Below are 23895 nucleotides of genomic sequence, written 5' to 3' on the forward strand. Positions count from 1 at the left end.
TGATAATGGAACTGAAAAGGTTTACAGAGACTTGTCCCACCATGATTTCTGATAACATAATTGGGCTGCCAAATTGCTCCACAGTGGAAAAAAGATGTGCCTGCAATATCTGAATAGAAATTTAACTTTCCAGATGAACTTCGATTCTTACGAGCTAATGAATTTATGCTGATGCAGTATCATTAGATGCTGTCGACCGAAGCCACAAGCAAGAGGAAGGGTTGCACCTGAGCTTTGCTTGCAAAGAATGAATGCATAAACAAAATAATAAATCAGCACAACTGAAAGTAATAGCTTTACTAAAATCAAGGTATCAGCCTCCAGGATAATATCAACTAATGAACTAATAGAAAAGAACAGGCGGAGCCAGTCCAAGTATGTGGCATTGATTGAAAACAGTATAGAACTATATTAGATTTGAGTTTTGGGAAGAACATGAATACAAGAACTGGCTACAATCTATGTTCCACTTGCGATGCAGAATGCTGGTTATTAAAATCATATCTGTTCAGAATTTTTGCTGTCCTGGATGAATTCTTCCATGATTTTTGAATTTTGAGGCAGGAATCATAAGATCCACCAATGCACTGAATGTTGCACGCGGAAATATAGCTTCCATCTCCTCAAAGTGTTTATATAACAACACAAACCGCTCTGAAGTTGGCAAGAAAAGACACAAGCAGAATGACACTGGTCAGAAAGAAGACAAACGGCTCACACTTGAAGCTTGCCATGGGAAATGGACATCGACCTATTAACCTTGCCTGCCTGCAACTGTAATCAAAACTCAATGTTAAATGAGTAAACTTTGAAGGTCTGCTTGTCACAGTCATTTTGTGTTCTTTATTATTTTTTTAAAGACTAAGTAAAAATTTATAGATCCTCCCAACTTTGTCTTGTAAATATAAAATTTGTCATAAAAAACTAATCTTATCGTCCCCAGTTAAATTTTAATTGTTTATATATCTAATTACAATTGTGGCGGGCCTTCTTGTTTTCTTTGCTCACTACGCACAACTCAATTGCTTTCTTCCTCATCCCTTCTCTCATCGATCTCCTTTATGCGTTGCACATCATAAATTCAAGCCTATTATATTAAATAAAATATTAGAGTTGGATCATGCAAACCTGACTTCAAAGACATTAAAAACTTCCTGTTTATTTAATATTTTTTTCAATGTTAACTTGGTTGAAGTATGGAAGAGGAGTCTCACTTTTTTCATGGGCTTGGAACGGCCCAGCAATTTACAAGTAGCCTGGCCCAAGTAAAGCAACACGAATCGAAATGACGAGAATGCCCCGGCGAGGCAGAATAACGAGCAAATCGCGCGGGGAATTATTTGAGAATATCCTCGGGAGTTCGGAATATTATCCTGGGTGTTTGGAATATTATCTCTGTCAAGGGAATCTACTCTGCTGGGCTTGGTGATACCGAGGGTGGCGTCTTCCTTCCTCTTCCTTGGCTTTCTCCTGCTGCAAATCTCTCTCAAGTGCGGACACCCTCCACAGGCTGATCATCACAGCAATGAAGAAGAATTCGGGTAGGAGTTCAATTCATTTTCTCCTTCATCCTATTTTCTTTTATATTTCAGGCAAATTCACTATTAGTTTCTTTATTGGAATTTCTAATATATTCGTGGAGTAGCATCTCTAATTGATGTTAAAACAAAGCTATACTTTCCTGCTCCTCGTTTCGTTCTGGCATGTGTTTTTGGATTGGTAAATGCTTCCACAACTCAAAAAGAAGGTTTTTAGGTGGAACAAGAGGGATTTGAGCGCTGCTGTTCGTGTGCCTATCCCTATCTCACCTCCTAAAATTTTTATGGTTTGTGTTAGGGGTCCCAACTCCCAACGAGGAGTTCCGTTTTTAGCTATCTAGCCCGTTTTACGTACAGGACCAACAATTTATGGTCTCTCTGTCAAATATTCTTGGGAAAATTTTTTATCATCCTTCTTCTTCGAGAGAGAGAGAGAGAGCGAGTGAGAGAGGGAGAGGAGTTCGTTTGTTCTCCTATAGCTATGAATGTTGTCAACTTTTCGTTTAATCCAATGTTTTGTGACTACATGTGTTGGTTTTCATGTGCTGAATGAAACTTGTAGTCGCCCGTTTGTTGGAATAGTCCTAGAGCAGAGAAATATGGGCTAATGGGAGGCTATAGATTTTTTTTTTGACCCCTCGCCATATTCTGGCCCGTCATATCAGGATACTTTAGCTGTCTTCGAAGTTGAAGTAGATCGAGTTATCGTGTATAACATCCCCAAAATCAGGATACCATGAGCTCCATTTGCAAGTATATTGGATTGTCGTGTATAAAAATAACATGGGAGCACTGGATAACATGTTTTTATATTCTGAACTTTTTTAAAAAAATTATAAGATAAATAGAAAATAATCATGAATAATTTAATTAAAAAATATAAAATAATATAAAATAAAAATATGTTAAAGTTATTGATTTTGTCAGTATTACAAAATAGGAAAATTTTTGAAACATATTTAACTGATCTATAATAGTGTCGTCTACTGCATGGAGAAAATCAATATAACATTTCAAGTCTAAGAGTTGTGTCGAGTTGAGGTGAAGCTTAAGAGTTGGAATTCAGTTTTGTTATGCTGGAGATTTGGCTTTTTTTTAAAAAAAATATATATTTTAGGCTAGGCCGGTCCACCTTGCCGGTTTTCTATGAAAACTGGTGGTTCAATAAAATTGGATCAGACAAGCGACTGGTTCGCCAGTTCTCCACTCGGATGGGAGTCCAGTCTTTATAACTATGATTCTACTAGCAGGAATTTTGTTCCACAGCTTCAACGCCCTGTATATGCTATCCTTTGTTCCATGGGATGATGGAAAATCTTGAAGCTTGCATATGAGATACGAATCTTTATTCAAAGGTTATTGATGGTATCCTGCTTGAAGGCTTCAAGTTAGGTTTTTCAACCATGCATGGTTTAATGATAGCTCATGGATGATCTCATCCGTGTAATGATGGAAAATCCTGTAGCTTGCAGCTCGCCACAAAATACTGCAAGAATCGTGAAGATGAGAGGAAGAAGTTAAAATTTCAAATGCAAATCAATCATTTTCATCCTCAATGCATCGCAATTTTGCGTTCCAAAAAAGAACAAGAATACATACAGAGAATGAAATGGTACAAACAATAGACAGCAGTTGGAATTTATTCCAGAATACGTGCAATAGCAATCAAAAAAAAAAAAAAGAAGCTTTTAACTGCATGCATTTTGCAAGTCTGTTGCTTGTTATTCTCTGAATGGCGAAGTTCTCTTGTGAAGGTTAGATGTAGATTGAGAACACAATCTTCTCGTGTCAGTGATGTTAGTTTGGTATCTGTTGAATCTCCAAGCTCTGAAAAATCCAGGTTTATTTGTTATGACAAGATGTCATACTCCGCATGTTGTCTAGGCAACAGTGGCCCATTTTGAGAACATGCTTCCTAAAGAGAGAGAGAGAGAGTGAGTGAGCGTTCAAGTTGAAGTTGGGATACGCATCGTAACTGTAATGAAGACAACAGACTGCATATTATTCATTGCATTCTTACCTTATGAATCAGAGGCTGCAACTCTGACAGGCTTCATAATTCTGAGGACATTTCTCATGTGCTGAAATCCCATCAGAAATACCCCAATGAAGTAAAGGAAGCTAAGTTGTACCTTCCCTAATAAGTTGTAAAAGGTTACCAGTCCATTTGCTCCTCCATTATTCCTAATGCTTAGCGACATTGGCACCCCCAAAACGAGCCGCCCTGTTAAAAATGAAAACCCGGTTGTACAAAAAGTTAAATTTGATAAGGTCTTCAGACTACAGATTGCCATTGGCATAAACAGCTGCTTGTTGTTGTGGTCTTACCAGATGCTCTCTCTGGCAGGTAGGACCAATCTTCTGGGCTGAGCTTAGATTTTGAAGCCTTTATCAGCTCTATAAGAGCTAGATTAACCTGCAGGTGTAGCATGAGTTCTGTGATTTGTTTGCATTGATAGTATCTAGTAATCGAGTTTCTTTTCCAAAATCCAAATCGAAAAGCAAAAACAAGGAAAATCATGCAATGTTTATCTTCATCTAATGAAGATATTATGCACAGCTCTATCGACAATGTCTGGTAAGATTACAATGCATCGCAGGTCCCTGTTGCCTACAGGGTAAAAGATACTTGCTTCACAGTCAACTATTTTTGGAATTAGGGAATGACTGACAGAATATGTGATATTCACTGCTATGCTCTGCTTATTCTTGTTGATTATGCATTTCAAAAGGAATTCATGCACCTAAATTCTTGAGTTCATTCCTGATGTTTTTGTATGTGCCTATCGTCTGCTTGCAAACCCAAGTGCAGAGCTCAATGTCTTGAAGGACATCCTACTTGCATATTATTTTGTCTGTCAGTTAAGTGCTACATGCTAAGCTAAAGATTCAGATACAGAGTCTACAATTTTGTTATATGATATCACATTCTGTACTATAAATTTTATTAAATGGTTTGACTCGTACATGAATGTCTTCAAACCTCCCAATGGATGATATTTAGGGATATAGGGAATGTCATTAATTTTTTATTTCTAATTGAAGTATTGAAACAGAGGGCAAGCCTAGGAGCAACAGTAAGATTACTCCATTATGACTTAGATATCATGGGTTCGAAATAAAGAAACAGTCTCTCTACACGTACGGGTAAGGCTGTGTGACCCTCCTCAGATCCTGTAGTTGTGGAAGCTTCATGCACCGAAATGCCCTTTTAATTATAGTACAGAAACAATTGGTGCATTAGACCTACTACTTGATGCAACCAAAATAGACTGCTTCTCTTCTGAGAATTTAACTAAGAACACAAAATTCTAGTTAAACATGGAGTCACCACTGCAAGACAATTCTAGATCCCTTGATTGTTAAAATAATCATGGTCTAAGCTTTTGCTTCCCAATGCATATTCATAGTTCTTGTTATGTGATTTGATGATTCATTATGAAAAAGGAAATATGTATTTGGATTCATCTATTTACAGGCAATTGTTCACGCAATACAATGGTGGCATTACTGTTTGCTTGCTGGTGTCACCTTATTGTGTGCTTTGCTATTTACTAACAGCAGTGTCTGGAAACAATGAAGCACTCACGAGAAATTACTCGTAATACTGCAGGATATATGCCAATTCAAGTAACACACTAGCAAGCAGCGACTGTTATAATAACTCCACCAGAGCCTATGATGGAGCACTGCAGAACAACAAACACTTTAAATGAATTTAAATATCCTTTTTTCTGTCAAGCATGCAGGTAGATGTTATATAAATAGTACTGCTGAAAGTTCCCGTATTCCAATTAATCAAGTAAATTTTATAGAGCTGGTTACTCGATTTTTTTTTAATTCAATGCTTGCCCACATATATTGCATGCTTCATAGGTAAAGATGTTAGACAGAAACATCCAGTCAGGCTTATATTCTCCAGTCTTTGAGGTATAAAAGAAAATGTGTGGGCCACAAAATGCCATATCTAAAATGATATTGAGAGGAAGTACTAATATATACAAAGAAATGGTTATCCCGGCATACCTAGTCAAGGGGTTTTACCTAGCTGACCAAGGTTGTTATCAAGTGACTGATATTTATAGTCCAAGTATACAAAATAACGCACTGAACATTTTGACTGTTTTTTCATTTTATTTTTCCAGGCACTTTCCATTCTTTTGAACCTTCTAGATTATCCTGTACCATATAAGGGCTTGTATTCAGTATTATTATTACTTTTGCTGATATTATTATTAGTTATTACTAATTACAGATATCTAGGTAAATTTACAAATGTTTACAATGTCCAGACCATATACATTTTAAAACATTTCCCTAAATTAGTTCGATCTTATAAGTTCTACTAGCTTAATGAACATCAACTGCTGAAAATACAAAATGCACAGTATCTTGTTTGGACATATCTTATGGCATTCTATTGCATAGTGTGTACAGGTTCAGAACATGGTGCTTGCAGGTCTCTGAAATCGTGAATGTTGACAGACTTATTGCTTTGATTTTTCTAAGGAATTTGCAATTACTTCCAGAAAAAAAATCCAGCAACTTGCATATAGTTTTGATAAGGTGTGCAGAACGTTATGAAAATTAACATGTTGGCCCAGGCTACACCATGGGATACATAATACTCAGAATTCAGCAGCAACCAGTAGAACCCTGATGCAAAGTACTATCCTTTCCGACTGTAAATGAGGCATACCTCTTCTGGCCTTTCATGGCTCACCAAATGTCCACCATGAAGTTCTACCATTCTTGTAGCTGGTTGCAGCTTCTCTGCAAGTCGCTTTGCATGATTTAATTGAGCAATGATATCATCCCTATCAAAATTTTGAATTGTAAAATCAGGCTCCTATCATTCTCTACCCATGCTTATGACAAATAACAGGTTGGTTGGCAGATGAGTGTGATGTGTATGTGTGCACAGGTGGGAAGAAAGAATCATCAGTCATGGATCAATAATAAGTACCAACCTTCCATGAATCACTGAGACCAGAAACCCAGATGAACGAATTGTGTCAAGTTCCTTTGGTGTCATCTTGTGTGTCCAGCATGCATTAATTTGGCCTTCAAAACCACAGTTTGATTGCATACCAGTTGACGATATGGCCTTCACATATTCCTGAACCAACCAAAGTTTATGCACAATAGCATCGAAATGAACGAGCAGACCCAATAATAAAAGCATATAAATAGCCATCAAGCTTGTACTCTTTCAAGGAAAGGTGGGGGTTATCCTCAGTTAAACTGCTTTGAGACTAAACTGCTGGCTCTCAGAGAGAGAACCTAAGATATGCAAGCAGTATTTGCAGTAGAAGGAAAAGTTTATCAGTACTTGACAACATGGCTAGAGCTTTCAGACAGAAGGAATGCACAAAAGAGATGCAAGAGGTTGAGGCGCTGGTGATTTTGGGCATTACTTTTTGTGCCATTGTTATGATCTATAGATAAAGAAAACATTATCCATGCACATATATCATTTTCAGTGAAGATGCCAGCATCTGGTCCAAGAGCAAAACTGCAGAATCTCATTCCAAGAGAATAGGCAACCTCATAAGGTCGAGATGAAGGGAAAAAGAGGAATTTAGAGGGAAACTTGGTATCCATAGAAGTGATACTGCTGGCTTCATATTTTTTACAACACAACTAATGCCACTTACTTGATAAAGAATTTTCCTTCGTGTACATGATCCAACATATTCATCTAGATACTCCTGCCAATAGAACAAAACGTGAAAAGGTTGTGAATTAATTTCTTTTGAATGACTTAGGAAAGTTAAAAGATCTTTAGATGTCATTAAAAAGTTCATTACTCTTCGCATGAAGCAAGTGCATGTGAAAAAGCAAAAAAAAAAATGTCTATGCTGACCAACCTTAGTGTAGTGTGTTTCTAAGTCAACTAAAGCTCTTTGCTCTGGAGTCTTTGCTCTTAAGAAACGAAATGCAAGGGATAGCATCTGGCGATCAATCTGCAAAACAAGTCAGAACATAAGCCCACTGTAAATGAGCTGCTAATTGTAAAACAACTAAAAAGTTGGAGCAAAGGAAATCAAGATATAAGATTTAGTAGAACAGTTGTCATGAAACAATGTATTTGAACATGGCTTTCAAGGTAAGCAATGTTCAGATGAAACTTCCATTTAAAGATTAAACTCTTATATGAAGCATTTGTTTTTCTTTTCCTGGTATCAAGCTCTTTAAAAAAAAAAAAAATTGTAGCCCAGCACAATGTCCCAATGGAATTGCTCATCCAATGGACACCCTTCCCTTCCTTAACCAAATCATTGTGCAAGCCCAATCCCTCAATGCCCATGCAAAGTGAGAACTTTAAAATAAATAAACAGAAGGCATTATCTTGTCACTAGGTAAATCCCTAACTGCTCAACCTTGCAAAGAAGAAATTGAAATCCCAAAAAACCTAAATTAGTTGTGTTCATCCACAATGCTCATTTGTGACACAAAACGAAGGATCCTCCTAATTTGTAGGTCCGGACGTAATAGATTTGTCAGAATACCTTTGGAAAGCAATCAAAGCCACCTCCGGTAGCATTCAGCAAAGCCAAAGAGCATAATCTCTCTGGTGCTATTGCTGCCAACTTGCAAGCTATCATAGCTCCTGTTTTCAACCAACAAAAATAACAAATAACAAGGAAATTTAAGTGAGCAAACCCTCTCCCATTTTCCAGTTCTAACAACATAATAGAACAACCCAAGTCATTCCAACAAAACTCCAGCAATAATAAAAAAAAAACAAAGGGAAAGAGCCATCTAACCCATTGAGTGACCAAAGACATGAGCTTTTCTCCAGCCTAAATGATCCAGTAGAGCCAAGGCATCTTTCGCCATGATAGTTGTTCTGCAAACCATCAAGCACAGAACATCAGTGCCTTCCCATGAATTACATACTGCACATTAAATTTTAGTGTTTCAACACAAATTAACGAACGTTTCCAGCTATTAGCCCTGTAAAATGTCCAATTTCAAATATTAATTATTTGTAACTATTTCGTGGGACAGCAAAACGTCTCGCTAATCAAATGATCTCATGGGCAGAAGTTGATACAGATTTCATTGTTTTTCATTCAGCCCTCTTCGTCATGTTTGTCATTAAAATAAATAATTTTGCCTTGTTTTTTGTTTATTGCATTCCTATTTTCTGTCTGAATTAATATCGAAACAAGTTAAAATACAAACAATCTCGCTCTAAATTAGCTGGCATTTGAGTTTCCAGCGATAAAGATTTCGTCAAATGATTAAAAAAAAACCTTTTCTTCTTTCAGAACATCAAAAAAAAAAAAAAAAAAAAACAAAATTTGACAAAGATCCAACGAAATGGGGCGAAAAATCCAGATGGGAAAAGTTGCCCTTTTACCCCAAATATAACCAAAGAATCAATAGTCTGAATCTAATTTCTAAACAAAGAAAACGATCATAACACAAAAGAGACGTAGAAAACTCACGTGTATTCGGATTTCTTCGTGGGCACAGAGCTCCGTCCCGTCCCACGATTATCAAAGCAGCACACCTCGATCCCCTCGTCCTCCTCATCCAGGCCGTCCGTTCCCCCACCGACGGCCTCCGGCGCCTCCTCGTCGTTGGGCTCCAGCATCCCCGTCAACCCCTTTATCTGCGGTCCCCATGAATCATGCGTCGCAGCCAATCCTGCACCCAAAATTTCCCATCAAAATCGAATTTCTAAGGAAAAAAATACACAAATCAACCAAAAGATCGCAAAAAAAAAAACCCACAAAAGAGGGAAACAAACCTACCAATAATGAGGAGAACTTTGGCGCTCCCACGGCCGTATCTCCTATAAAAAATCCTGATCCCATTCCCTTCTCCTCTCGATTTGCTCACGTCGCAAAACGGCATTTTTCCTCAATTTTCCGAAATAAAAATATCGGATAATAAGGAATTTACTAATTTTCTGGTAATTTAACAATATAAAAATCGGATTCGGGAGAAGGAGAGGGGAGGGAGAGAGGGAGAGAGAGAGAGAGAGGAGTCGTGGGCTAAATACGCGGCCAGCGGCAGCGTCGGGGCGGCGCGGCGTGTATTAAAAGGGAGGTGGAGGGAGGACACGTGGATGGATATGGGCGGGTCGGATCCACGTCATCCGGTCGGTTGTGTCGGAAGGGATAGAGTCAAAGCTGGCGGGTCTCCTCTTTCCCTCTAAATTCTAATCATTAACGGGTCCACCGTCGGATCAATTGACCACCGTTTGGTACTCTTTCTTTGTTTCTTTTTCCACTTTTTTCCCGTTTTTTGTGCACGAGTTCAACGTTGATGTACTAAAAAAATTTGGGACAGAAAATATAATGGTAGTAGCATATTGACTAAGTTTTTGCTAGTGTAAGAGATTTAAGTTTCATTTATCTTCCAGTGATTTGTAAGTTATGGATTTCATGCTCTGATTTGGTTCTCGTTGCGGTCAAATCATAGCATTAGAATATATTGGGTGGATGTCAAACAATGTCAAATCAAACGATTTGTGTACTTGTAACTTTTTGGTCATGATGAAATAGGCTGAGAGGAGACAATTAGGCTGTTGGAAAAAGTCCTCTTTGTTTTGTGGACTTTAATTTTAGATTTAATAATAATAATAATGATAATCAAATGTGAAATTGAATGATTCAAAGTACTAAGTAGGAGATGCCATGCATGTCGAGACGGGATGGTCTCTTTTTCCATATTTAGAAAAAGATAAGAAAAGTCCTTTTGTTCCAAACATTGCCAAATAAAAAATAAATTGGCATATAGTATTAAAGCTGGATTCTTAAAAAAAAATGTATGTCTAATTTGATTCATGCCATTAAGGCTAAGATAATCCTTGATAGCTTTCCAATCCAATATCTTACTTGATGAAAGATTTAAAATTGGTTGAATTTTTACGAAGCTAAATTGAGATAATCTAGTGACTCAACTTGCCATGTACAATGTTTTACTAAAAAAAATAGAAAACTTTATAGAAAATTACTTTATTTACCTTGATGAGTAAAATTATGATTTCTTGAATGGCAGCGCAAATTTGGGAGTTTGCTTTTGGCACTTTCCCTCAGGCATTGGAGTTAGTTGAGGATCTGTTATACTTCTTGAGGGAGGCCACGAAGAGACCGGGTACAGTTGAGGAGGATTTCAGGAGGGCATACATTGCCTACGATATATGGTTAGATAGAAATGCCCGCCTCTTTGAGGGGAATGGATCGTCTCCGAGGGCAGTGGTGGACAGAGCCTTTCGTTAGTCAGCTGAGATCACTGTGGCAGTTGCGGTGAGTTCCTTTGAGATGACTAGGGACATCTGGAACACCTGTTCCATAATTTTATCACCCAGGTTTGCCTTGTTCTCTTGGGTGCCCCCGCCCCTTGGTCATCTCAAAGTGAACTTTGAGGATAGCAGGTCGATGGATGGAGCATATGGAGGAATTGGATTTGTGATCAGAGACCACCAGGGTACACTGGTAGGGGCAGAAGGTCGGTTTACCCACGGAGGGACGACCATTGAAGCGGAGCTTCGAGCAGTATGGGAGAGCATCTCCTATGTGAGGAGGGTGTTGGATGCAGACAGGATATACCTAAGGGGAACTCCTCTATGGTGATCGATTGGATATGGGGAGTAGACTGATACGGGGACGACCACCCATTGATTCGTGAGACCCGCAGATTGGTTAGGAGTTTGGCTTCTTTCTAGGCAGTGTATGTGTATCAAGAAGCAAACAGAGCCGCTTCCTACGTAACTCGGCACTCTGAAGAGCTCTTTTGGATTAGTATCACGGAGGTTTCTCCTCCTTTATATCATTTGGTTGCCCCCCCCCCCCTCCACACACACACACACACACACACACACACACACACACACACACACAAAAAGAAGAAGAAGCACGAAAGTTCTCCCTCCTAATCGCACCAAAAATATATACTTTTTGTAAGAAATCCTGGTCCACAAAGCGGACTTCGTGCCAATTCTCATGGCTCGACTCGGTCTCCCATGGACGTGGACGGCGCCAGCCGATTAATCTATATCATAATGATGGGCGTGCTCGAAGTTCCTCCGTTGGTCTAACAAAAACAACTTAATAAAAAAAAAAAGGAAAGGCTGAAAGAGACACAAACGCTTACGAGACGCAAACGAAAGGGACCTCTACCGTGTTGGAGATTTAACTTAGAAAAAAATATATATCAGTTTTATTTTTTAAATTTTAGATATTTAGAAAAAAATTTAAAAAAATATTTTTTTCAGATATTTTTTAAGACTCTTCTGGAAAGAACATTGGTTCTAATTTTTGTAAGCATGCGATGCTGAAATATCACATCTTTAGAAACACCGTACCATACCGATCATCGGACATAGTGTAAAAATAGGCTATGCGTCTAGTGGTTTGAAAAACTCAATCCACATTATTACTTCTCTGCTTTAAATACTGATTTCAACGGATACGTAATAGAAAGTTCAAAACTTCTTAGCTACTTGATTCGATTTGCTCCAAAGATAGGAAGTAACAAAAATCCGGAATCTCTTCTTTGTGATGATAATGTCAAAAATATCAAGTTGGCTCATCCGTCTTTCTTTATGTTGATCGGTACAATCCTCTTGAATCTTCTCTTTCCTATTTTTTGATTTGTTATTTGATTTGTTGTTTTTTTTGCATAATGTTTAACAGAAATTTTTTCTCTCCTTCTTTTTTTTCCGTTCTTCTTCCAAATATTTTTTAAGTTTTTTTTTTCATCTGCGCAACTAAAGGAGTCGGTTGAGTCAAGTCTCCCAAAGAAGAGGATCGAGTTGAGTCGGATTGTTGTACCTTGAGAACGAGATCGCCGCAAACTTGCATATAGGGAATAAATCATGTTCTTAGGGCAGTATACATCACACGCCTCGATTCTGGCAAACTCTTTTCAATCTTCTGATTTGTTTCGAGTAGATTATTTCTTTATAATACTTATATAGAATAAAGATATAGTAGTTTTTAAACAAAATATTTTTAACACACGGCGCTCGCTTTTTGTTTCTAAAAATGGAATAGACATATCCATCACCCACCATTCATCAAAAAAAAAAAACAAGAAAAAAAAAGAAAGCCATCACCCACCAAAACACATTGATCAAGTAAGTCTAGATCTGTTCATGAGCGCTGAACAGTCCGCTCGGCCGGCATTTTGGGATGGGATTGAGCCTGGGCTGTAAGCCTGATTGGCCGGACCGAGCTTGATATATGAGCCCACTTGTTATAACAGGCCAGGCTGTCCTTTAGTTCGGCCCACCCGAGCTTAGTTCAGCCCGAATCTTATATAATATAAAATGGATACATATGCTTCAGAAATCCAATTTTTTGATGATATATATATATATATATATATATATATATATATATATATATATATATATATATAACTCTTACTCCTTATAAGCAATAATAAACATCAATGGGCTTTACTAATCCCTTTCAAATATTTAACTTTTAAAAGTATTTTTTTAATATTTTTTAAACTGGAAAAAAGATTCAGAAAATTCAAGACCTAGTTCAAAGCTCGAAGCCCGAGTAAAAAAATGAGCTTGGGGGAAGGCCGGACCAAGCCGGGCTCAAGGTTTACTGATTTCAATTATATGTTTGGCTGAGCCCGGCCCGCCCCATTGAATTGATTAAAGTGACACGAGGCAAACGTTGGGGGAACATGGCTTATTTCACATGTCGATATCTTCTTCAGTGAGGTACGTGTTAAGTCGTTGAATGATGACATTTAAACGCAGGTGATAATAGGGAATTCCCATAACTGAGTTGTTTCAGTGCAAGACAATCGATGAGCTTATATCTTCTACAATTCGGGGTAGAACTGAAAAGATCCAATCTCCATCCTACACAGTCGCCAGCCTCAGCTTGCTTGATATTAGCGAGAATAAGTAATACTCTCACCAGAATTCTAGCTCGAAGCCAAGCATCAAAATTTATACACCTTTGTGATTAGCAGAAATTTTATATTTCTAGCTTAAAATATGGAAAAAATATTTATAGAAACAAACATAAATCATTTCTAGCCATCACATTACCTGATGTCCGCCCAGTGTAGATCCATGAGGAAAAAAGACAGCAAATAAAACCAAGCCATTTGGTGGCTACCAATTGGCACCTAAAATCTAAAGAGTTCCGCTTGCTCTAAGAGGCCAGGCAACATAACCACGCAGCCAAGAACCTACACTGGGCATATTGGAATACCTGCTTTGGGATTTATCAGGTACAAAAGAATATCTGAAAACGTCTAAAACATATATATTTTTTAAAAAAATGCAAAATACTGGAAATAATACAGGACGAGAAAAAAATCTATGTTGATCAATTATGGCCTTCATTTGTCAAGACATATTTCACAAAATCATATTTAATATTTATCAGATTAAGAATAACAGCTCAAAAACAACAGTCCTCTTGAATTGATGGTAAGCATGAAAGATGGCTCCCTTCCATAAAATTGACATTTGTTACCAGTTTTGCTTCCAATCCAAGTATGATCTGCTTTTCAACCAACATTAAAACTCATAATTTGCTGCCAACTGGATGATGACCCTTCAATAAATTGTTCTAAGGCTTTCAATGTTATTCTAGTTGGCTGCAGGGAGAGCAACTATAGACACTTTTCGGTTCACAATGCAACATACTCTTCCCTTCATCTGCCCGCTAGTCATGAAATCAGCAAATCACTTGCCGATTGCTGCCTCTCTGAGGCAGTACCAGAGCAAAGTCGAATTACAAGAAATGCATCCCTACATCACAACAATGAGACGCAATGACATATTTGCGTCACTACTTTTAAGAGATCCACAGGCCATACACGCAAGCAAGTGCAGTTAACATGATGCAGCTATCATATCACCAATGATGTAAAGGATACATTTCATTTCCCACCAGACCGTATGTCTCGTCATCCTGCATGTGTATCATCATGCCACTGTAACTATCTGTCTCAATACATTATATGTACACTAGATACTGCTTATGCACAATAAAAGATAAAACACTTTACTGAATAAACACCATGAACCATCGCATCACATCGCATGCTTTTGAACCCCAATTTTCATGCAACCCCATGAACGTGGGCCTTAATGAAATTGCTCATTGGCAGCAGCACAAATCCGGCGAGTGTGGATTTGAAATTCTTCTTTACGAGTCTTATAAACTGTGAGGCAGTCTAGGGAGTACATAGTAACCGGCCCAGGGTCCATCCCAAGAGCAGTCCTGCACCAGCCAAACCCAGTCCAAAAGCAAAGACAACTGCATACTTGCAGATATTACACTTCTTCTGCTTCCTCCCTTTCCTACTTCTTGTGTTCCTATCTTTGCTTGAAGGTGCCCCCTTCAATGGCATCCATGGCAGGACAGGGAAGAGAGTTGAGACCTGATGATCTTTGATCTTGAGCTGGAGACACAGGCTCTCTAACTGTAACATGTGTATCCACTGCTTGCATGCAAACAGATGAGAAGCTTGTCTGAAAAGTAGCTTGATGATGTGGTCCTTCTCATTATAAGCCTTTTGGGCTGCCATTTCAGCTTTTCTAGCTCGGGTTTGGGAATGGCAGAGTGCTTCCAACAGCTGAGCCCTGCTTGGGTCACCTTGTATATTCTTGCTTTCAGGTGAATCATTTTTATTTGTACAATAACCTTGCTTGCCACTGCGTAGCATTGTGATGCGAAGCATAAAACATATGTAAGCAATAAAGTAGAAGGGCAGAGAGTTGATAAGTTAGGTAACAGGTTTATCTGGCAGGGAGGAAATAAGTATGTCTCTGTACCAAAAATAATACTCAACTTTTGGAGCATGCACATGCAAATATATAGACGATTTTCACAATGGAAAAAGTCATATGTCTGGTAAAAGAATTAAAACTGCAATGATTTGTATATATAATAAGTCAACCAATACAAGATTAAAGAGTAATATTTTTGACTCTACATATTATCACAAATAGGGGTGGAATTGAGCCCAGCTGAGTTGAATAGTTAGAGGCTCGAGCTTGACTCGATTCAAAATACTCGGACTCAAAACTCGACTCAAGATCGATCGAGCCTTAATATCCAAGCTCGAACTTGACTAGATTTTTTTTTAAAAAAAAAGCAATACTTGAAATCGACTCGACTCCACTCAAATATCAGCCGAGCCATACTCGAGCTTAAATTCGAGCCTTGATCGTAATTAAAAAAAATGGTTAAAACAAAATACAACATAATATTATATTTTAAATATTAACCTAATAATATACATTATAAATAAATAATAATATTATTAAAATTATATTTGATTAGGTTCGCGAGCTTTCGAGTTGAATATTTTGCTACTCGAGCTCGCTAATAGTCGAGTCGAGCTCGGTCCTAATTCTCCTAATTACTCCCTTCCGTTTACAGCCGCAGCATCCCAGACCGGCCGCTCGTCCCAGCCCGTTCACTGTTCATCTTCTTCCTCCCGCAGTGGATCACGGCCGAGAATCGAGTCGCCACCCGTCGATTCTCCCGTTCCAGCTCCTCCGCCATCAACCGCGTGCGGCATCTCCTCTTCCGGATTTTCAGCTCCACGCCGTGACAGCTCCTCCCAAGCATCGCGCCTCAACTGCTCGTGAAATCAGCAGACCTTCCGCATCAGCCCTCTTCCTTTTCTCCCGCAATGCAATTCTTCCAGCGTCCACGGATCTCGCCCAGCATTCAACCACGTTCGCGATCAGTATTCCCGGATTTCTTCCCAACTCCTCCAATCCGGTGGCAGCTAGCTGCATTAATCCGGCCATTCAACTCAGCGTCCACAGATCACGCTTTAATCCCGACATCCAGCCATTCGCCGTCCGCGATCTGCCCTCCGGCATCACGCCCCGGAATCAGGCCCATGACCTCTTCTCCCTTCCCGAAAGAGCACTCCAAACGAGTATAAAGAGAGGAGGTTGGCCATCGGCAGAGGGGGGCAGGGTGGAGGAAAGAAACAGGGGAACCCCTGTTTCGGTGAAGAAAAAGAAGAAGATAGCCGAGAGGGAACCAGAGAAAGAAATAAAAAAAAGAGAGAGGGGGGGGGGGTGAAGAGAATATTTTGTGATATTTTGGGAATAATGGAAGGGGAAGGCTTTCATTTGAAGATGGGAGATCGTCCGGAAGCCATGCTCGGCTAAACGTCTAGTCTAGGGCTGGATGAAGCCCTAGCAATGTTACAGGGCATTGTAGTTCTTATTTTCTTTATTATTTTGAAGCTTGTTTAAGTTCTTATTATCAATGAAAAATCCTTTTATGATGTTTAAACTTTGAGCATGCTATTTATTATTCATGTTTGCTAAAGTAGTCTAAGATGATCCATTGTGGAGTGATTGATTATAACCCTATTTGATTTTGATGAGCTTAAAGCATTTGAGTATATCTTATGTTATACTAATGAATTCAATCTAGTGTTTCAGTCAAATATTTGTAAATTTATGTTCAAGTGTCTCTAGCTTTGGTTCAATACACTTTGGATAAGTAAGGAATTCAATTTGAACCAAAGTCTGAATCTCGAGTCGACTCCGGAAGATTATGAGTCGACTCCAAGCGTATCAGAAGCTCTGGCACAAGCTCGAGTCGACTCCTGCACATTACGAGTCGACTCCGACTGAGAACAGACAGCCGGACAGAAAGATTCATCTCAGAACCTGTCAACGAGTCGACTCCTGAAGAATTCGAGTCGACTCCGATGCTTGCCGAGTCGACTCCAGCATAGTACGAGTCGACTCCATGGAGTAACAGACAGAAAGATAGAGAAGCCATTTTGGACTCTGAGAGCCGAGTCGACTCCTGAAGAACTCGAGTCGACTCCGACGGTTGGCAGGTCGACTCCTAAGGAAGCAAGAGTCGACTCCCAGAGAAATGCAAGGCTAAAAGTCAGAGAGCCAACTTCAATGTCTGAGAGCCGAGTCGACTCCCGCAAAGTCCGAGTCGACTCCAAGGCAGTTCAACTCCAAAGACAGAAGATCGGTATTTCGTGTCTGAGAGCCGAGTCGACTCCCGCAAAGTCCGAGTCGACTCCGAGACAGTTCAAGTTCAAAGATAGAAGACCTGTCTCTCCGGCTCTGAGAGCCGAGTCGACTCCAAGGAAATTCGAGTCAACTCGAGGAAGTAAAATCGAGAGGATGAGTTTTGAAGCCCTGAAGATCGAGTCATCTCCAGAAGCTACTTGGCTCATTTGCACCCCTAATCATAAACACAAAAAGAATGGAATAATAATGTTAATCAACAGTAGGCCTAATTATAGGACCACTAGATATTGCAGGGAATCTGAACAAGCAGGACACATCAAATGGATCAAGCAGCACTCTGTTAATTAATCTAACAAACAAAATCTAAACTACAGAATTCCGAAGAAGATTAATTAACAGTAAACCTAAGATTCCAATGTATGCTTTCATATAGAGAAGAAATGGAAAACCAATGCGATTATTCTGTAAACAATCATACTGCACTAAATTTAGTTTCCGCAGGCAATCCTAGCTTATCCAAGAAAATTAACAAATTGTATGAAATGTCTATGATTGCAAATGTCTGACAGTTATCTTTCCTGTTAAGTGGAGACAAATTAGGATCTGTGGTATGAAAGAAATCAAGATTACTTATTGAATGTCAATCTTATGTTCTAGTCTTACCTGTCCTTAGCAAGCAAAAGTGAACATCGAAACAGAAGAATCTGTGTCTAGATACATGCATACATAAACATATTTAAAGCAAAATAAAAGAAATTTTGTGCTTTTCACTTACATGTTGCAATTTGATTATACTTACAAAAGCTTAACTTAAATTACATGCTCTTTCCTACTGAAAAAAAAATTAATTAAAAAAGTATGTGCACTTTCTAGGACGAATGCAAGATGTATACAGGCAGTACCTGTACATTTTCTCAGTATCATCTACCAAACAGCCTCCACCAGAAGACCAGTTCTTATCAACCGCATTGCCAGAAATAGAACTATTTTGTGCATAATCAAGGGGGCTGCATGTGCCAGCATGCAACTTTTGACTTAATCTCGAGGAAAATAACCCATTACTGTCTAAATTTTCAAGATAAGCAAATGGATCCCTACTAACATGCACCATCTGGGTGGGTCTGGGAAGATCACAGTTCTCAATATGCTGCTGTGATTTTTGGGCAACCAATGAAGCCAACTCATCTTTGTCAGATATTCGCCACCAGGGCTCACACTTGTTACCTCCTGCCCATGGTGTATCAAGGTCTGAAGAAAACTTCTCTTGTTTCTTTGAAATTAACCGATCAACTGGCTTCCAATCCAGCAGCTCCTCATCCTGGTAAAGATAATCACCCATATCTACTTTACGCTTTAGCGGTTGTTGTGGAAAAGTAGTCTTCATTTCTTCTACTCTGGATTCAGAATTATGCTTCATAAAAGCTGTAGATGCCATCCATGGAGACTCGAGAAAGCATTCGCTCTTTTTAAGATCAATGTCCATTGATTCACCAGCCAACGGCTCTTCAGTAAGATTAGATGTTAGGACTGTACTTTCCGCTCCCTTCTCATCAAGTTCATCTTCTATGAAATTCAGTTGTTTACACATGTGCTCCTTTTGGTAACCAAAGTTCGGTTGCATGTGGAGCCACCATTTTGTGTCCGGTGGGAGATTAGAATTCATGGTATTCCAGTTTAAAGGCATAAAATTGGAGCCAGAGTGATCTGGTGAGTTTGTTGCATTGCCATTGCTTGAATCATTCTGCAGTGCTGATGACGACGGGCAGCAGGCTAACTTTGGAGCTCTCTTTGCATCTTCCTGGACTAGGCAACGGTTTGCAGCACGCTGCCAAGCAGCCCTTGCTTCTGCAGCTGCCATTATTCCAACATCCTCCAAAACTGTTTGTTACAGTAATTCTCTGTCAGAGAGACTAAAGCGAGTGAGAGTTCGTTCTCAAGCAAGAGAGTTTACATGAAATTTCAGATAAAAAAAATCTATCAAAAGAATTCCAGAGATGTAGTAAGTCCATGAACTTAGATTCTGGATATAGTACAAAAAATGGTGCAACCTTAAAAAGATTAAGTTTTTTTTTTTTTCGGAATAAACAAAAAGCTCCCAGTTTCAAATTTAAGTGAGCATTTCCTTATTAAGCCTGGAGAATGACAAGAAAAACTTACAGAGCTACCAAAATCACCCAGCTTGCATATTAATTATGGTTACTTCTATATTTACAAATAGGCTTGATAGGAAGTTTTGAACACCAAGTATTGATTCATCAGGTCAACAATCATTAATCCCTAAGAGATTTAGCATCCTGATCTATCTGGATCATAAGTTTGTATGGATATGAATGTAAGGCAAGAAAAGGAGATGATGGATTCAGATAGAGTAGTTTGCAGTGTTTTATGTGCCAGCCAGCATATGCTGTACCAGGCAAGTATCTACACCTGGCACTGCATCCACATGCCCAACATGATATATATACTCAACATCTTAGGACTACATGTTAATCCATTTCAACTTAGTCTCAGTCAATACTCATTTACATTATCACACATACACTAATATGTTACGAGTGTGGTGGTTTGTGCCAATATGATATATGCATATTAAACCAAAACTTTGATGTTATTTTGATGTTAGGTTGTGGTTTGAAAACTTAATGAGTACTATGTGTAGTTATGAAGGTTGTCAGAAACAAAAAGTCATCGAAATCGTTGCATGTAATGAAATTAGAAGTATCTTCCACACAGTTTGGATGTTCAAATCATGTCTATGTATCAGCAATTCATCATCAATTAATCCAGATTTGAAGCATAAAAGATTTCTTCAGATATCTAAATGTGCCTTTAGATAATTACCAACTGAGATATACTTGTTTCCATGCCAATACCAAGCATGATACAGCATAGTCTAGTATCCCAGTAAAGCATGATATCCAAAGAACAATTATTTAGAATTTAATTGGACCCAGAAAAGTTATGGTTTAAACCAAGTTTACAAGTGAATCAGCTTCAGCTGTATTGCCATCAGTACCGCATACGTGTGCATACATGCATGCGGACTAAGCTGCTCATGAGCAGCTTGGTCTTGGCTCGTCAAAAGCTCGTCATGCATGCATGCATGTATGTATGTAATGGACTGAGCTGCTCATGTCAAGAAAGCTCGTTTGAGCTTAGCTCAGCTAGGAAACTAAACAAGTTCAAACATCTTCAAAAACTTGGCTCGTCAAGGAACCGAGCCTGAACATGAGCCATTTGAAAATATAAGGCAGACCTCAACTCGGGCTTGAGCCAAACTTGATCAGAATCTGAGCAGTCCAAGACAGCTTGGCTCGTCCGCGCCCCTACATATGTATGTATATATTGGCGACCATATTCCTAAAGAAAGAAATAATGTAATATTCCATGAAAACAAGTTCTTGTATTTCATGCTCAATACATAAAATGATCGCTTACCGTTGAAACATTGAATTTTTGGGTAACATCAACTAGATTGACATTTCCAAAGAGAATATGTAAGGCATGATGCTGATTCTACACAATAAAACTGCAAATCATTTCTTTCAGCTTTAAGAGTATACTTTTGTGATGTAAGAGCTGCAATGGATTTGAGAGCTAAAATGGGAGCTTGTTGAGAAAAGAATGACTTAGAATGCAGTCATGGCAAAATACCTACTGTTACAAAATTATGAACGCTGGAGCAAGAAAATATGGAGCGAATTTGGTCTTAGATAGAAGTCTCTATCACTAAAAATATTCATAATCAATAACAAGGTCAAAAGTTGATGTTGCAACAATCTCCAGTACTCTAGACTTGCAAATCAATTAGTCAGCATCTACTCCAACAAGGACTATGATAATCGCTATAAAGAACATTGCCTCAAAAAGTTGTATCACCTTGACCATGACTTTACCGAGTCTTAGTGTAACATAGATTTTTGCTAGTTCATAAGGAAATTCATAGCTCAGTGACAGGTGTCTTGACTCAGCTTTGCTAATGTGCATCAGTGAAGGCACAGTAGGAACAAACATGGTAGTATATTACTAATGGCTAAGATATAATACTGAATTGCAAGGATATTATCTTTCCATCAGTAAACCTCTTCAGTTGCGAATATGCAGAAATAAAACTACCAAATAGATGTTCTTCAATCTCCTGAGTCTTTTTCTTTAAAAAAAAGAGAAGAAATCTTCATGAAAGAAATTGCATAACTTATTGCCTTCTTACGAGGCCCATTAGCCCTATTATAAAGGCTCAGCGACAAGACAGACAAGGAGGGCAATAGCCATACTGGTGATATTTATCTAGCACTACAACCACTCGATCCCAAGGATGTGATACCAAGGAAGATAGCCGAGCAAGAAGCTAGTTGCTTATGCTTTCAAATGATAAAGCAAGAACATGTACAAAAGATAGTTTATGCATTCATATTATCCGCATTTTGACTCAAACATCATATAGAATTTTTCGGTTCCCCCTTTGAGTATGAAGATGAATTGGTCAATACAATTTCTTCTGCATTTGCCACTTGTTAAGAAAATGTGGCCTTTTTATATGCTCCTTCCATTGTGGAAATTTCTTTTAGCCATGCATCTCTCAATTAATAGAACAAAGCATTCACCATAAAGGAAAAATCTGACACATCAAGAAGGAGACAAAAGGAACTTAAAAGACTAGATGACAAACCCAACACACAATGCTTGTCACTTTAAAGCAATATATATCCATTTCTTTGGTTGGTGCACTAGACCAACTGCAAACTATCTGCCAATCCCAGATTGATTGGACAAGATTCCTTGTTTGTAAATATGCAAGCTTATGCTTACGCCTTCTCAAGAAACATATGCTTCATTAATCACTAACACTATTACTATAGACACAATAGCTGAAAATAAGATAATTTTATGCCAAAAAAAAAAAACACCCCATAATCCTTCATGCATATTCAACATTTATCCAGAGATACCAAAATGGCCAAACAAAACCAAGCATGATTTAGAACTTGCCATGCTTCACTTCAATGCAGGGCATTCCACAAAGCAGCCAACATCCATCACCGACCCAGTGGCAGAACAGGGGGAAAAACGGGACATTACTCTTCCCATCTGCCACCTCTACACTATGCAATAAATAACCATGGCCCATATATCTTTTAAGATTATCCTGGTAACCTACAAAGCTATCAGCCTCAAAACCGGATACCACTAGCAGCGATTCCACAAGCCAGATCCATCCATCCACAACTGCTTAACTTAATTTAACCAAGATACTACGGCTACATTTCCATCAACCACCTAAAAGAATGTCACAAATCCAAAAGATCTAATTTGGGCCAAACTGAACAAAAACAAAATAAAAAAATTATAAAAGCACACAAATTCTCAAGACACAATTAGTAAAACATACTCAAATCCTAACACAGACTGATGACAACACCATCTACAATTCAGACATCCAGTAAAAAAACTAACTATAAGAAATCAAAAATTCATATCAAATCCAGCGATGAACCAAACACAATCAACCCAAAGAACAATAACACACACACACACATCCTGGAAGCTCAAAAAACGAAAGAGGAAACACATCAATAAAACAGAAACCCAGTCACCAAATCCCGAATAGGACTTTTCTAACAAAAAAAAAAAACCGAAGCGAATTTAACTCCAGAATTCAGCAACCTGGGATCGGCACGAAAAGTTATACCTCGTAACGCGCTTCGACCTGAAAAACTTGGCCACCGGAGCGCTGGCCTCTCTAAGATGAGATCTAAAACCGAATCTAATCGAGGGGAAAGGACCGGATGACGCTAGATCCCTGTGTCTATCTTCCCAGCGAGTTCTTTTGCCCGAAGTTATCGTTTTTCTCTCTCGAATTCTTGTCATTATATATTAAGTTCTTCTACTGATTTTGAAGCTAGACTTCCAGAAAACCCCCTAAGTAAATAAACGAATACCCAATTCCTCAGGGCGGTGCTAGAAGGACAGCCGTCGATTTGTGGTCCTCCCGGTGGATCCCACACACTGACCGTGTGTCCCGTCACCGCTGGTAAAGAAAAGGACAAGCACCCATTTTATCGATCTCTTGATTCGTGATCTAGGAGGACGAATAGAACGGGTGGAGAAAAAAAAAAGAATTCGATTGTGATTATATGAAAATCCCGGGGCGTTAAACGGGGAGTTTTTTTGCTCGGCGATGAGGAGGAAGCAGGACAAGCCGTGGGTCCCACGTGTCACAAGACTGAGCGACGGTGGTGCGATCGCGTCGCTGGTACAGGGAAACACGGTATGGCGTCTATCAAACCGAACCGGACGGACGGATTTGGATCTGGTGTGGAACCCGCAACCGCTTTGAACTACGATGATGAGATTGGTGGCTCGTCGTTTGGAGATTTATATTTTTCT

General features: G+C 38.9%; 2 protein-coding genes and 1 long non-coding RNA gene across 7 annotated transcripts; 1 reads left to right on the forward strand and 2 right to left on the reverse strand.

The window, feature by feature from the left end:
• Positions 1-1394: 1394 nt before the first annotated feature.
• Positions 1395-6075, forward strand: LOC113463740. The gene is made up of 2 exons (XR_003388525.2): positions 1395-1541; positions 5152-6075. It is a non-coding gene; the product is annotated as an uncharacterized LOC113463740 (long non-coding RNA).
• LOC103722044 (putative aminoacrylate hydrolase RutD) lies at positions 3043-9559 on the reverse strand. 2 transcript variants are annotated; one of them, XM_039128558.1, is made up of 12 exons: positions 9305-9559; positions 8996-9197; positions 8309-8391; positions 8051-8151; positions 7409-7504; positions 7196-7249; positions 6509-6657; positions 6238-6355; positions 3867-3954; positions 3698-3762; positions 3559-3619; positions 3043-3453 (listed from the first exon to the last, which is right to left on the reverse strand). In XM_039128558.1, the coding sequence occupies exons 1-11, from the start codon at positions 9405-9407 to the stop codon at positions 3560-3562; spliced, it is 1119 nt and encodes a 372-aa protein (XP_038984486.1). In that variant the 5' UTR covers positions 9408-9559; the 3' UTR covers positions 3043-3453; position 3559. The 2 variants fall into 2 exon arrangements, with proteins under 2 accessions (XP_038984486.1, XP_038984485.1); XM_039128557.1 differs by having other exon boundaries at positions 3559-3762.
• Positions 9560-14365: 4806 nt separating this feature from the next.
• On the reverse strand, positions 14366-23368 carry LOC103722046. Of its 4 annotated transcripts, XM_039128559.1 has the most exons (5): positions 23198-23362; positions 20947-21024; positions 20765-20868; positions 18411-19406; positions 14366-15195 (listed from the first exon to the last, which is right to left on the reverse strand). In XM_039128559.1, exons 4-5 carry the CDS (start codon positions 19364-19366, stop codon positions 14715-14717), a joined length of 1437 nt encoding a protein of 478 aa, XP_038984487.1. In that variant the 5' UTR covers positions 19367-19406; positions 20765-20868; positions 20947-21024; positions 23198-23362; the 3' UTR covers positions 14366-14714. The 4 variants fall into 4 exon arrangements, with proteins under 4 accessions (XP_038984487.1, XP_026666191.1, XP_008810690.1 ...); XM_026810390.2 differs by lacking the exon at positions 20947-21024 and having other exon boundaries at positions 20765-20834; XM_008812468.4 differs by lacking the exon at positions 20947-21024.
• Positions 23369-23895: the final 527 nt, after the last annotated feature.

This window comes from Phoenix dactylifera, chromosome 8, assembly GCF_009389715.1.
Source record: "Phoenix dactylifera cultivar Barhee BC4 chromosome 8, palm_55x_up_171113_PBpolish2nd_filt_p, whole genome shotgun sequence".
Taxonomy (NCBI): Eukaryota; Viridiplantae; Streptophyta; class Magnoliopsida; order Arecales; family Arecaceae; genus Phoenix; species Phoenix dactylifera.

What these genes read in the sequence shown, in the direction of transcription:
- LOC103722044 (XM_039128557.1), bottom strand. Translation starts at nt 9,407, where the DNA reads ATGCCGTTTTGCGACGTGAGCAAATCGAGAGGAGAAGGGAATGGGATC. An exon ending in TAGAAACACACTACACTAAG is followed by an intron (nt 7,250 to 7,408) that starts GTTGGTCAGCAT and finishes TTCTATTGGCAG; the next exon opens with GAGTATCTAGATGAATATGT. An exon ending in GTCTCAGTGATTCATGGAAG is followed by an intron (nt 6,356 to 6,508) that starts GTTGGTACTTAT and finishes AAATTTTGATAG; the next exon opens with GGATGATATCATTGCTCAAT.
- LOC103722046 (XM_008812467.4), bottom strand. Translation starts at nt 19,366, where the DNA reads ATGGCAGCTGCAGAAGCAAGGGCTGCTTGGCAGCGTGCTGCAAACCGT. An exon ending in GATACTGAGAAAATGTACAG is followed by an intron (nt 15,196 to 18,410) that starts GTACTGCCTGTA and finishes AATGCTACGCAG; the next exon opens with TGGCAAGCAAGGTTATTGTA.